This window comes from Aquarana catesbeiana, linkage group LG01, assembly GCF_042186555.1.
Source record: "Aquarana catesbeiana isolate 2022-GZ linkage group LG01, ASM4218655v1, whole genome shotgun sequence".
Lineage (NCBI taxonomy): Eukaryota > Metazoa > Chordata > Amphibia > Anura > Ranidae > Aquarana > Aquarana catesbeiana.
Window position 1 is genome coordinate 524,278,101 of NC_133324.1, and position 15,909 is coordinate 524,294,009.

Genomic DNA, 15,909 nt, shown 5'->3' on the forward strand with positions numbered 1-15,909 from the left:
TATGATGGACGCCACACGTCCCACCATTGGACCAGTGGGACGTTCATCATAGGCGCTGCAGGCTCCAGAAGACGGGGGCCTGCTATGTGACTCGGCCGCATTCGGAATCAGATCATCCCCGCTCGGCGGCACTCGGGGCTAATAATAGAACAGTGCCCACCCTAGACCCGGGCTTTTTGGGGACCCACTCGGGGCTTCAGCCACTGTCAGCCCCCCCTGTCGACGCCACTGACGGAGTGCGACTGATGTGGTATGGGAAAGGCACAGGAATCACTGTGAATCACACACAACATCAATGTGAACCAGGACTTACTGTGAAGTAATTAATTCTCTAAAATCCACTAGCTACCTGTTTACATTAAAGAGCTAGTAAGCTGCCAAGATCCTGTTACAATACAAAGTGATGGGCAGAAAGCTAAGATTTCAGTGATTCTGTTATAATTGTTAAAGATTTTTTTAACAATACCTATAGTTACACAGATAAGTAAGGGGTTGTTTTAAAACAGTTTTTTTAAAGACCCTTTTATTATTTTTTTCAAGTAAAACTATTTTTTAACACATTTTATCATACATTAGAAACATTTTAAGGGGGTTTGTTAAAGCATCATCCACAAAATCCACAAACCATATGTGCTGAGAAAAAAAAACGTTGCCACGTCTGACTTCTTCAGAAAAAGCTGGGTACCTGGCTGTTTTGTTGATCAAATGGCTTTACTACTTCCCCAGTCTCTAACAATGCAAATAAGGAATTCACTCTAAACACACTGGCTGCATGCTTATACCAGGTTAAAGCGGGGGTCCACCTATCTATCGTTTTTTTTTTTTTTTTTTAGTTCATTCACAAACTTTTCTTCTCAGCATTACATACTCACATATTGTGTGTAATATGTCCACCTGTGTCAGATTTCGTTGGAAAGAATAACTTATATTATTCACTGCAGGCGGTTTCCATCTTCATTGTGAGCATTTGAAGCCCACAAGCATTTATTTCCTGGATGTGGTGAATGCTGTGCTCCCAGCATTCACCGCTCGTTCCCGCACATGCTCAGTGGCATCCTGGGAAGCCTGAGACTAGCTCCCAGGAGTCTGGGAGAGGCTAGAAACATGCCTACTCCCATGGGAGGAGAACCAGGAAGTGCAAAGAAGAATAGAAAAATAAAAGGTAATTACGGCGATTTAAATTTTTTTAAACGGCATGTCAGCATCTAGGCAAGGAAGAGAATACATACAGATATTGTTCAAAATTTGGGTGGAACCCCGCTTTAACCAAGCAAGTATTTTCATAAGAAAATCAGCAGTGGCAACCTCAAATTTTTCTTTCAGATCGTGTTTCCATAAACAGCAATATATTAGAAGATGCTTACAGTTCAGTTATGGAATGCACAAACATAAGGCAAAAAGAGGCTCATATTACTTACATATTCAGCTGTATCATCCATTTCCCACTGAGTATGGATAGGCAGGTAGAGAAAGAAAGAATATTAAGAATTGCAAAATAAGATTGACGGTGATGACCAGCTCTACTGGAAATCAAAACAGAAGGTCTCACAATAATTGAAAGTGTGTATAGGATAGAAATATTCGCTTTCCCGATTGCAAGAAATCAGATACTTCCTTTCATAGGTTTCTATCAAAATAGGATAGAAAGGAGAATCCAATATATTTTGCACTTTGTATACTGTACTTTTCCAGAGTGCAATCATTCCTGTAAACATACACAGGATTTTTTTCTGCCTCACTTGACATTTTTTACTTTCTCAAATTATATTTCTAATGCGTTTTTTCAAAAAGGTTTTGCAAAAGAAGCAAGTGGTATAAGTTACTGTAATTTGCATACAGCTCTTGGCTATAGAAAGAGTTAAAGTAAACCAGTCAAACAATTTAAACATGTCCAACTAAAAATCCAGTCTCGAAATGTCGAAATACAACATGATGCATGCTATATTGTTAACCGGACACCTGCTTCAGTAAAAACCTTTGGTTTCGAATCACTTTTTTACTAAGAGCCCTGACTTTCCAGATCCCTGTGCATCTGAGATCATTTCAACAGCCAGTGTACAGCATGTCTGGGGGATAAAATCAGTACACCTATGCAATAAATGAACATTTATAATTTGATCCTATCAAAATGCTGCTAGTACTTCTGGCACAGTCATTTGGAGTGATGAGACCAAAATTGAGCCTTTTGGCCACAACCATAAACACTACATTTGGAGAGGAGTCAACAAGGCCTATGAAGAAAGGTACACCATTCCACAGGAAATTTGGTCAAAATTGATGTTTAAGTGCCTCCTTCATCAGCAGCCCTGCTCTGTCTTCTCCTCTCTGCTCTCCCCCCTCCCCTCCCTCTGCCTGCTCGTGTCAGTGGCTGCCCCCCCCCCCACCCCTGCTGCTCTCATATCTAATATAAAATCCTCCCATCCCCTCTGTAATATAATAATAAGTGTCCCTGTGTCTGTGTTATATAAAAAAAATGCTGATCTGTACCTACATCAGAGCAGCTCCCGGCGCTCACGTGACTCACGTGACTCCTCGGCTCTCTCTCCTCTCTTCCCCTCCTCCCCAGCTGATGTCATTGGGAGTGCTCGGCCCCCGCCCGCTGGAGCTGTCAGCCAGGCAGAGGAGAGAGCCGAGGAATCGCGTGATCACCAGGAGCCGCTGTGATATAGGTACAGATCGGCATATTTTGTTATATAACACAGGCACAGGAACACTTATTGTTAAATTACAGAGGGGGTGGGATGATTTAATATCAGTGGCTTAACAACCACTTTAGGAGCTGACAGCATTTCTGGAAGGAATAAACAGTCATTTTCTGTACTATAGTATTTTTAATGGGATATACCATGAACAATGGTGCATGTATAGCAGTGTGCAATATTACTGGTCAGAGTAAAGGCTGGTGTGCATAACTAAGTCAGGGAAATCCAGTCCCTGGAAAGAAACTGAAATGAAATTAGAGATACACAGAGGAGGTGCTTTTGACTAATAAAAGTGATTTAAGCATATTGAAGTACCCACTTTAAGGCAGAACTTTTACTTTTAAACACTTAAGAAGGCCAACAGGTTTAATTTAATTGAGCTGTGGGTGTTTCCAAATTACACCTATAGCAGCTATTTTTCACTTATGTGCCGTTGATCTACAACCGTCAAAAGCTATCTGCAAGAATGTACTGTGCATTTTTTTTTACCAAATTACCTGAGAATCAGTCAGCATAACATCCCTTATAAAGGGAAGCCCTTTAGCCTCTCCATTTTCAATTTTAACATAGTGAACTTGATAGCCACGAATTTGGCCGTGTTGACGGTTTTGGACAGGAGAACGCCAAAATACTTTAATGGCGGTCGAGTTTAATACTTCCACCTCAACTTTTCTTGGTGGAGCACTGGGCACTGAAGAAAAATGAAAAAAATTCAAATCACTTTTTTTTTAAATAGCGTTTCCTCCACTAGAACAAGAATATTTCTGAACTATGGAACAAAAAAAGCTAGGTCATAGGCTGTGTATACATCGATGAAGACTTTTTTTCTTTGGATAGAGTGACTAAAGACTAGCATCTTTGATGGGCCTTACTACTATCTTGGCATTCATTACGGAGATTTCCCCTCACTTTCCCAGTGACATCAGTTTCACCAGAGAGGATGAGAAAAATATTTATTAAAGTAGTAAATGAGACGAAATCTCTCTAATGGAGCACTGGATAGAAGTAAAAACGTGACAATGGTTATAAAAATTAAGTTAAATTTATTCTGCAGTTCACATCCATTTTACTATAGAGCAGCAGAAAACTAAGCTGACACTTCTTTGAATTAAGCAATGCATCATAAGCTGAATCAGATTCCAAGGGAAGGCAAGATACATATGGACGTCCCAATTTAGACAGGTGTATGCACATTCTTTTTTTGTTATGTCCACAGAGCTATTGCAGTTCACCCAAATTATGGGCATGTATTAGGCAAGTAGAAGTTAAACTGTGGGCAAAAAAACCAAACATATTATGCAGTCTATTAATAGCATTAAGACAGCACTGTTATGCCCTGTACACACGACCGGTTTTGCCGTCGGAATAAACTCCGAAGGTTTCTCCGACAGAACTCCAACGGAATTCCATTCAAGCAGTCTTGCCTACACACGGTCAAACCAAAGTCCAACCAAAGTCCGACCGTTCAGAACGCGGTGACGTACAGCACGTACGACGGGACTAGAAAAAGGAAGTTCAATAGCCAGTAGCCAATAGCTTCCGTCTCGTACTTGCTTCAGAGCATGCATTTTTGGCCCGTCTGAACAGCATACAGACGAGCGGTTTTCCTGATAGGAATTGGTTCCTTCGGAAATATTTAGAACATGTTCTATTTCTAGGTCCGTCAGAATTTTCAAAAAAAAAAAAAGTCAGATGAGGCATACACACGATCGGAATATACGATGAAAAGCTTCCGTCTGACTTTTTCTGTCGGACATTCCGCTCGTGTGTACGCGGCTTAACACAATTATATTAAACGTTGGTCCTGACAGCAGATCCAATACGTTTCTACTTCCTGTAAAAATGACCAAGTTGCCCAGCAAAAGTGGCAGTTACAAAATTAGGACAAATAATATAAAATGGTTGTGATGCTCATAACTGTCAGCTTTTATTCATAGCAAAAGAAAAAAAAAGTTGCTGTAACTGTTTAAAAGTTTTTAGGTGGAGCTGACCTTTAATTTATCTTTTATTCTAAAGTCCATTTAAAATGACATATAATTCCACATGGTGACAACACTACTGCATGGTTTAATGTTCACAAAAAGAACAGCACTGTCACCCAATAAACAGAAAGTGGAAAAAAGCAGATCTACTGACAGGATCATCAAACAATAAAACTAAGTTACAAAGGGTTCTCGGGAAAACAAAAATGGCTGTATTACAGCTTATTTAAAACATAGGAACCAAAAATATTTTATACTGCAGTTTAGTTCTTACCCTTATATGCGGTGGCTGCATTAGGTTTAGGTGCTTCCCCTTTGTTTTCACCTGGTGATTATGCAGATAACACACTTCCTGTCCTAGGGTGGCAACACTCACTCGCTGTAATGTTTCTGTGGAGGAACAGTGTTGTCACCCTATGACAGGACTACTGTAGCCCTCAGAAATTAGAACAAGGTAAATAATAAGGGCACAGAGCACAGGAAGTTAACAGTTAAAAAGGTTTCTGACAGGATCAACAGTTCTTTTGTATATCCAAGTATGGCAAACTGCTTTCCAATTGTATTATTAACAGACTAAAATGGAGTTTACATACATGTTAATCCCTCACCGGGGGAGCATTTATTTCCTGTTTTTCACATACATAAAAATGCACTTCATTTTAGAAAGCAGAAGGCATATAGTATAAAAACTTAGCTATAATGTTTTATGTCACACAATATTAGAGCATTGATCAACTTGGTACATTCAGCCTGCCCATACACGGTTTGAATATAAGCCGCTTCCTGATGAGAATCGAACCAGATAGGGCCTGCATTAGAGTTGACCATTAACACATCAGCACAGTGGTGTAGTGGTTAGCACTTTCACCTAGCAGCAAAAGGGTCGCTGGTTCGAATCCCGACCACGACACCATCTGCCTGGAGTTTGCATGTTCTCCCTGTGTCTGCGTGGGTTTCCTCTGGGTACTCCGGTTTCCTCCCACACTCCAAAGACATGCTGGTAGGTTAATTGGATCTTGTCCAAATTGGCCCTAGTATATGTGCAAATGTGTGTCCCAAGCGCGTTGAGATCCTATGGGGTAAATGAGCGCGCTATATCAAGATGCAACTCAACTCAACAATGGTTCTAGGATTTTTCCCCTTATTCCAGTGTGCATGGTGAAAACCAAAACGTGTTGTGCAACTGTGATTTATATACATGTCTGCCTTAAGCATGTATGGCTTCAAACTATTTATATATATATATATATATATATATATATCTATCTGTTGCCTTATGGGATTATGTGAAATCTCCATTAATCACTGTAAAATATTGCAATTAGAAATATATTTCAGTTAGAGGGAAATATATTTAAAATACTGAGTGTTGTGTTGGTGTTATTGTAATTAGTTCAACTTCAAAGGTTGGCCTTTTGTTCTCCCTGATAACATCTTCCCTGGGTAGTAAACAACAGCCTTCTTTGACTCATCCAATCAGGCTGTGCCCAATATACATTTACTAGGTACAGTGACCAATTAGGGAGAATTATATTAGCCACACTACAGAAAGGAGGGGGGGGGGGTATAATGCTTTGTGACCAAGCTAACTCACTCTTTGGTGTGGGAACAGACAGCAGTCACCATGGGCTGACCTGAAGTTAACAGGTAATCTAATATACTTGTATTTTATACTGTACTGTAAATATGGGTGGCGTGGGTAATTTGTAAATACCATGTAAGCCAGGAGACCTACACTGTACATTGTGTTGTAAATACTGTCAGGTGTGTACTTTGTGAAGATTATGTAACCCTATTAATAAATGTGTATTGCGAAGCGAACTACCTCTTTGTTGTAAGATCTCTCAGATCTAGATATGTATATGTCCATACTACTACAATGATTGAGGTGTATGCACAAAATACAGAACTAGTCTATATATATATATATATATATATATATATATTTTTTTTTTTTTTTTTTTTTTTTTTTTTCCACATTTTTTAATTTTACTTACTTTTTACCATCACAAGGGATCTGATAAGCCCCCTGTGTTATAGCACTTTTTGAGTAAAAGGCCCTGTAACTTGGACACCAGGAATCTTTGGAACACTGATGCCTTCCCTGCATGCATTCAAAAGCAAGGTAGAAGTGATCCGGTGGCTATACGGGACTGTGGTGTGGGTGCACCTGAGAAGATACTGGGAAAGCTTAGAATATCTGCGCAAGCTCTGGAAAGTGGCGCGTGCATGCACAGTAAGACAGCTTGAAGAGAAGCCGTACAGACTCAGTGGAGATGCACAGGTAATAATGGATACTACCCACCAATTTAAGTGAAGCAATAGGTAAACTTTTAGGGGACTCCATGGAGCAGCAAAGCACACACAAAGTTTCCACAAATAAAGGACAAAGCCCTGTGTTACTCTGCAAATCCTCTATAGTATAGCCTGCAGCCTGCTTTCAAACAGTAAACAAACTTAAAAGGTTTAGTGCTAGTGACAGCCTGCATCATATGCATGTCATTTTTGGTTTTGCCCACAGTTACAAATTAAACAAGACAAACATTTGCCTATTATAATAAAGTACTTGTGCCTTTTCACTAAAACTACATTAGTTTAATTCTAAAAAACAGAAACAATTAAAGAATGAAATTACCATCTTCATCTGTGCGAACAACAACGGGCGAGCTCTCCGGGCCAGGTCCTACTGCAGTATATGCGACAACGGTGATACGATACTCAGTCCATTTTTCTAATGCTTCCAGAAGGATTTCAGTGGTCTCAGATGGAATGTCCTTCACTTCTTTTACTTCTGGGTCCTCAGAGTCCAAAGCACCATAGCGCACACTGTATCCAGCAAGAATGCCATTATGGCTTTCTGGTGGGGGTGGCTGCCAACTTACCAGTATTGTGGTAGACTTTGTGCTGACACACTTTACATCTTGAGGGGGGGCAGATGGTTCTATGAGAGGACAATTAAGGGCAGGAGGGATAGGGCAAGTAGAGAAACAAAAGATGGGAAAGATAAAATAAAAAAGAAAAAAGGAATACAACTCAAAAAAAAAAAAAAAAAAAATTAAGAACGTGAACTGTGAACTGTTAGAAAGTAATACTTGTGTAAACAGAAAAAAAGTTCAAAATAAAATATGAATACAGGCAAATTATATGGGGTAGGTTCTATTCACTAGGCAATTTGTCTCTTGAGGTTACCTAAATGTTATATGGAAATGTAATTGTCTAAATCTTCACTTACTAAATGTTATATGAAAATTTAATTTATTGTCTAAAACTTATTACCTATATAAAAACTGTAATAATGCATTTACCTTCTGCAGTTATTTGATTTTTAGTTGGGAAACTGGCCATGTTTCAGGAGCATTTGATCACAAAATAAAAAATTTGTTTAGCTCCTTATGCGCTGAATTAATATGTTCAACGGGTTTACAGAGTACTTTTCTCTTAGACAGTTCTTCATTTTGTCCCTACTGAATACTACAACCATTTTGAAGTGTCTATAAATTGGACAATTATTGTGTTACTTGTGATGTGCCACAAACTGCTATGTGAACAGGGCAGAGGCACCTCAATATTGAAGAGGCAACAGAGTAAATTACAGTGATTTATTACTGCATACCTCAATGTATGTATTCATCATGTGACTACCTCTGTAGTGTTCTAAGGTGGATAAGTGGATGTCTATAACAATTCTCACAGGATCTTATCATGTACTGTAGTCTGGGCCCCTTTCTCATTTCTTCCCTCTGTGCTATGGGCTCACAGTAAGTCTTTTACCTTTCACTGTTTCCACAGGTGGTGGATGCAGAAAAGAATCATGCTACATCAGGAGGCATGCTGTCCAACTTTTAAAGAGTCTTTTAGCAGAAAGCAATTATAAATAACCAAGCCAGTTTCTCAGTGCATATGTAAACAAGATCTGAGTCTGTGTATTAAACTGTTCTTAGTCGTGCTTTGTCCCAACATTTTCTTTATGCATTTCCAAGCTCTTTCCCTCTCGAGAATGAGATTGATGGACTATTTTGTGAATGTTTTCTACATTGCAGCATCTTGTTCCTGTTCTTGCTGTAGTTTAAGCCTTTGTCTGTTAGCCTTGCATTGTTTCATGTCTGTTCCTGTGCTTAATTCATGCTAGTTTTTCATTTGTTTTTTGTGTTTGTTATTAGATGTCAAGACTTATGCTATTGCACTTCCTCTACACAAAGCTCTCTTTGTATATTATGCTTCCTTTCCTTACAATACAATAAACACAATGCTGTGGGGGTTCATTTAACATTGGCAAATGTGTTATAATTAGATTAGATTTAGGGTTATTTGTTAGGGGAACCATTAAGCATTATGGTGGGGTTACATTTTAGGAAATACATTTTATGGTGGGGCTTAATGGACAGTGCTGGTTAGGTTTAGTGTTAGGGGCTCATTTCAAGGGTCATTTCTACGGTTAGGAAATTGCTGTTATTTTAACTTGTTTTTACCGGCAAAAGCCTACCACCAAACAGCAGCAAATTGCTGCGGCTGCGAGAGCTGACCAGTGTGTTCTGGTGGGGGAGAATGGGTGCTCCCCCAGTCAGAACACAACAGCACAGCGGGGAGATCACTGTACTAAGATTGCATTATTATTTTTTCGTTCTGCCTAAGCTGATATCTGTTTTGAATGTAGAAGGACTAGTTGATCTATTTTTGCATCCAAGGACTATTGTTACTTTTAGATGGTTGTGGCAAAATCCTAGCTCCTTGTTCCCTTGCCAGTTTATTTAATTTGATAATTCTCTGAACCTGTCAAAATAATGTAATGTCTTGGGAAGTTTGGTAATCAAGCAGGAAAAGGAAAAAAATAATTAAAAAAATGAACATGAACGTTCTGAATAAAATAAAATCAATAAAATAAACTAAAATTACCAGCATTCAATTTTTCCATCACCTACCTTTTATCATGATAATTTACATTAGACTTTCTGGATATAACTGAAAGCAAGGCAGAGGCCAGATCCTCTTATGTGGCATTGGATAAATGCTTAAACAGAACAAAATTGTATTATGTTCTAATCTTATTTTTGGTTCATTATTGACATGATTAGTAATAACCATGAGAAATTATCAGTAGGTATATATGAAAGCTTCTACTATTTTAGATGGTACTACTCCAAACCACTGTAAGTTTATCTGACCTCCTAAATCCTTGCATTAGTGCTTGGTTCAATAGAATGGCAGGGTTCCTTGTCCAACACAAAGCGCAACATTCTCACAGCTACCAAATGGCCTTACCAGCAACATTCACATGAGCACTTAACATGGTACTGAAACTTGTTCAAACCTGGATTTACATGGCAGTTTAAGACAAAGATGAACTTGGCAAATCCTCAGTTCATGAACTTTCTTAAGGCCTGACAGGATGGACTGCAATTGAGAAGCTCTGGGTTCTTTACTCACCTGTTCTGCTTTTTAACAAGCAGGCTGATTTCCATGCTCCAAGAAAGACCCTTACTGAACATTTAACTCCTAAAGTACCACGAGCTGTATTTTGTACTGTAAATTTTTAAAAACTGCAGTATTTTCCTCTATGAAAACACACCAGAGAATGATTCTGTTGATGTTGTAATAAAATGGTACTTAAGAAGTTAAAATTTGGCGTCTTCAGAAAACAAATAAATATACTTTACCTTTAGTTTAATGGATTTTACTTTAAACTTTGATGGTGCTAGGGCCTACAACCTAGCAGATATATTTGGAGTGAGGCTCGGGAACAAACAGAAGTTTCCTGAAAGCACAATGCACAGTAAGCAAGTGTATGTGTGGGAGAGTGTGATGGGGAACATTGGTTTCCTACCCATGCATGTACAGCAAAGCCCCAGTGCAGGAAACAAGAAGATGGTAAACAATAGAGACAATGGACAACAATGGACTGAGCAGGCTTCCTTGAAAATATTAAGGCTGAAAATAAAATCAGAAAAAGCGAGGTAAAATTTAAAATAAAAAAAACAAACACACTGGTATATATACCAAGCCACACCAGAGTTTTTCAGCCAAAACTCATAGCAAGGCAAAAATACAAGATTCAGACGTAATTCAAAATTACGTTTTGTAATACCGTGGAAAGCTTGAAGTTAATAAAAAAAAAAAAACTGCTTAAAAATTAGCTTTTCGGTAACACACACAATATTGTGTTGCATATGAACCTTTCTTTTTTCCACAAAGCAGTGTGAGTTCTAGGGACCTGAAGCAGAGTGTGGGTACACCACTAGACACATTGATACTTTACAGTTACCTCACATATAAAATTAAGTAATCAAGTAATAATCAAATTTTTGCATAGCATGTAAAGTATTACAAGTGAAAATGCTAATAACTGAATAAACAATGATGAGTTATGTCCATTCAATAATCAAAAATAAAATGTTCCTCAGATTAATGTATCATACTCTTAATAGCATAACAGTAATGTAAGTGATTTTTTGAGATGGAAAAAAGACAGGACACACACAGACTAGCTGCCACAGCTCATGCAGTGAAGAACTAATATACAGGCAAAAAAATCAGTGAAAAGCTTTAGTAAATTGCGGATAATGGGAAATCTGCTCCCATGGAAACTGCCAGAATCAATCCATTAAACTAAAATAACATGTTTTATACACTTAGAGGCTATTGCTGTTACTGCATTCTTTAAACTCAATATCTAGCTAACATTGTGTCAGCAAGCTGATAAATTCTAAAATCTAAGCCAGCAATAAAGCTGTCAATATTGATTTTCAATAAGTGTGGCAGCCCTGGTCACTTGTGCTGAAAGAAAGGAACTTTTAATTAGACATCAAAAAAGTTACAGAGCAATATGTTACAAACTAGTCCAAGATGCAAAACAAAACAGTGAGAGGCCTTAACCAGTTATGTAGCATCACTGCATATAGATTAGATAAATATTTGGGAGTGAAAACACCTGCCTGATTATAAAAGGTAGAAAGGGAAAATTCATTAATAACTGTATTATGATGTATGTCCCTAATATGAAATGTGGAAAGGGGTAATTCATTTAGTACAGCACTATTATATATGTACACACAAAGACTAAATTGAAAAAATAATAATCACTAAACAGAATGGTATGTACACCTAACTAGGTGTACAGATAAATAGCTTTCAACACTTTCTTCATTGTAAATTAAATAATTAATGGATTGCTTGCAGATATACTTGTCTGTACCAAATGACTCCTTGGTAATGACTATAACCTGTGTAGACATTTTCTGCCTAGTCCTCATTTGGGAACAGCTGGTCTGTTTATATTCAGCACACCTAGGTAAAAGGCAAGCACATTAGGCTTTTTCCTAAACGGTGGCCGCTGTGATCATCAAATCTGAACAGGTGGCTGACCCTAACAGTCACATCAGATATTCAGTTAACGCAGGAGATTTTATCTCCTTCATGGCCAAACATATTCTGTATCTTAGAATACTAAGCTCTTCCACACTACAGTGAAATAACTAAGTGCTAATAAAACCAAATCTATAATAAAACCCCCAAAACGAACAAATATTGGCGAAACATCATAAGTCAGCTGCTATACTTAAAAATCCTATAGATACCAAAATATATGAAGATATGGGATCCCTCTAACCCCTCTAAGTCCCATGTGATAAAATGCATAGGGAGATGGACCCAGACACTGTAGGCACTTTGGTGCTGTGTTCACGCTGTGGTCTATGAGCGGGTTGGAGCTGCGCAACCGGCATATTCATTGCTTACAGCTAGAGCTATTCTCATCCACAGCATGATCAACTTTTAATATGTGTCCTCTTTCCATTATACTTTTGTGAGTATAATTTATAATAAATGCTTGGTTATAATTATACTACACTTTGTGAAATTCCTTTTTATCTTGTGATCATCTATTCATCCACCTGTAAATCTGGGGTTACTGTGTGTGCACACAGAGGATCATCATTTCTCGTGATTTTGTTTGGGCTGTGGTTGACCACTTTCCCTGGAGTTGTTCAAGCTGTGTTTGCCTTTCTTTAACAAGATAGGCACGCATGTCTAGGGAGTGCTTTTCCTGTGTGGTGAAAAGAACACTACAGATTAAAGTGGTTGTAAACCCTTACATATATCAAGTGAAGTGACTGGCCACAGGTGATACACAGAGGTGAAACAAATCCTTCCACACAAGTTGTACCTGTTTATCAAGAGTCAACTTTTCCCTACATGCAAAATTTACACATGATCCCTAATTGAGAAAAGTACACACTATAGAGGGATATGCTTTGTTCATATTTCATGTCTGAGGTTTACAACCACTTTAAGATGGACTTTGTTTCATATGTTCTTTTGAAGAAGCACTGGGTTATACTTTTTAGAAGAAGTTTCAAGTTCTATATATACTTATTTTTTTTTCCTTTTAAAATATATTAGGGTTATATGGGATGTTCAGGCACTTACATGAATCTATATTATATTTGGTCTATTATGTTACCATTTTCATCACTGCAATGTACGTATTGCATCTTATTTCTCACTTAACCTCAGCCCAGTACTATATTTAGATGCAGGATCTTCATCTACTTTGATATTTTGTAAATTCAGTCAGGCTTCAAATTATTTTATTAAATATCTTTTCTATTTGGGAGACATAGGAGTTTTTTTGCTTTCTCATCTAATTCTTGTTAGATGAAAACAATCACAGGCTGGAAACATATGTTTAGCTCTCAGCATCTTCACTGTGGTTGTAAGAAGCAGTCTGGAAACCACACATACCGTATACTAGTGTGTATATTCATGTGCAGACTTCATCTCATTGGGTACAAAACAATATATTCTCACTGGGTATAAAATCAACATATTTTAAACCTTCTAAAATGGAGAATTTAACACTGGTGTGGGAATCCCCTGCAAATTTGGCTGTGATAATTAGGGGTTACAGGAACAACATCAACATTAATAAAATTAAACAATATAACAAACACAACTGAAAGCCCCATGAAGATCAAGCTTAGTAAAGTTTTCACAGTTGCCAATTTTCTGACCTGGATCTGGAAATGCCTTTGGCCTTATTTACACTAGTGTCTGGGGGGGGGGTTGTGTGATAAAACCAAACAGCTAAGCCACAGTTTTAATGGCCCTCAACTGCTCCCCTTTTAGCTGCAAAGACTAGTTGTCTATAAATATGCCGTTATACTTTGCATTGCAGCAACAACTATGAGCACTGTCAGGTTCAGCAGGCAGTAGCGAACTGAATGGGAGTGGCCTGCAATTGTGACGATCAAGGGGTTAAAGCAAGCAGTGAGGATGTGATACAGTGCCTCCTCACTGCCTGTCAAATGTCTTCTGAAGAAAGATCGGAGCGCGGATTGTTCTTTAAAGAGCAACACTATTGTAAACTAGTTCTAATATGCAATTCTGTACTGTAACTGATCTGTGAACTGAAAACGAGTCATGACTACATACATTTTATTTACAAAATCTGTATGAAGAACGATAACCTGTTGTAATAAAACCACTCCATACTAAAAATATTTAAACTATTTGAAAAAATAATTACAGATAAAAAAAAACAGTAACGTACTGAAAGTGCTTAATATGAATGCAGGTCTTATACAATACAGCACTGACAGTTTTTAACCTAATGGCCACAGTTCTTGTACACAGAGAGTGTTCCAATATTTTCTGCTGGTATAGATGAAAAAAAAAAGATATATACATATACTTACTAGACTGCATGGTCCTCTCTTTAACATCTGATGTCCAAGCACCCTGGCCTTGCTGAGACCGAGCTGCAAGGCGAAACAAATATTCTGTATTTGGTTTTAAACCTTCCACTAAATATGATGTTGTTGGGTCAAAGGTCTTTTTGATCTGTAAAAATATATGTTCATTGATTACAGTTATTTCTTGCACATCAAACAGGAAAAAATGTATTGAACAGACTTAACATTTAAAGCGGAGGTCCGCCCCCAACTGCAAAAATTAAAAGCCAGCAGCTGCACATACTGCAGCTGCTGACTTTTAATAATCGGACACTTACCTGTCCTGGAGTTCAGCGATGTCGTCACCGCAGCTGATGTTTCCATCAGTTGTCAGGTGCATTCCGCCTCCATTTCAAGTAAGAGAAACCAACAGTGAAGCCTAAGGCTCGATTCACACAGGGGCAACACGACTTCAGCACGACTTTGCAAGGCGTCTTCAACGCGACTTCAGCGCGACTTTAAGCAATTTACAATGCGACTTCAAGTCGCCTCCAGGACAGGCGACTTTGGCTGTGGCCAATCAGAGAATAATCAGCTCTCTGGGAGGGAGGGGTTTGCCTGGGCAAACTAATTTTTTTTCCTGTAAAGTCGCTTCAATATAGATGGAGATCCGACTTGGAGGCGACTTCCATTGAATTCTATGGGTACAGGTCGCCTAGGAGTCGGATCCAAGTAGTACAAGTAGTACGCTCTGAAGTCGGAGCGACTTCAGTAGTGTCAATTAAGACGCTCTCATTCACTGTAATGCAAATCTCTTCTTGGGGCGACTTGAGGGCTTACAAGTCGGATCCCAAGTCGTCCTAGTGTGAACCGACCCTTACGGCTTCATGCCGGGAACCCTACTGCGCATGCGCGAGGCTCTGCTCTTCTCTCCTACTGGCCCGGTGGCCGGAGAAGGAGGAGGGAGCCCGGGCGGTGACGTCAATACCCACGGCTGAGGCTCCCGGAAGTGGGAACAGGACATCTGTGAAAGACAGGTATGCTGTCCCTCCAAAAGGTGCCAAATGTGGCACCGGAAGGGGGGGGGGAGAAGTATAACGAGCGTAAGTTCCACTTTTTGGGTGGAACTCCGCTTTAACTCTTTAGCAAACATTTAACAGCAGTAAACACACTGCATAAAAAGTTCCATCAGAACTGACTTGCGTAAACATTTTTCTAAACAAGATGACTCATTAGCTTACAGAACAAATACAGTATCTCACAAATGTGAGTACACCCCTCACATTTTTGTAAATATGTTATTATATCTTTTCATGTGACAACACTGAAGAAATTACACTTTGCTACAATGTAAAGTAGTGAGTGTACAGCTTGTATAACAGTGTAAATTTGCTGTCCCCTCAAAATAACTCAACACACAGCCATTAATGTTTAAACGGCTGGCAACAAAAGTGAGTACACCTCTAAGTGAAAATGTCCAAATTGGACCCAATTAGCCATTTTCCTTACCTGGTGTAATGTGACTTGTTATGCCCCGTACACACGGTCGGATTTTCCGAT

General features: G+C 38.7%; 1 protein-coding gene across 17 annotated transcripts in view; it reads right to left on the bottom strand.

The window, feature by feature from the left end:
• PTPRS (protein tyrosine phosphatase receptor type S) overlaps window positions 1–15,909 on the bottom strand; it is a 744,226-nt gene that overhangs the window by 345,145 nt on the left and 383,172 nt on the right. For 8 of the 17 annotated variants that reach the window (XM_073594561.1, XM_073594552.1, XM_073594489.1 and 5 more), the window contains 4 exons: window positions 14,374–14,518; window positions 7,320–7,625; window positions 3,200–3,393; window positions 1,419–1,445 (listed from right to left, as the gene is read on the bottom strand). In XM_073594561.1, the coding sequence (XP_073450662.1) occupies window positions 1,419–1,445; window positions 3,200–3,393; window positions 7,320–7,625; window positions 14,374–14,518 (672 nt within the window). The remainder of the gene's footprint in view (window positions 1–1,418; window positions 1,446–3,199; window positions 3,394–7,319; window positions 7,626–14,373; window positions 14,519–15,909) is intronic. The other 9 variants (XM_073594595.1, XM_073594611.1, XM_073594587.1 and 6 more) reach the window with 2 other exon arrangements.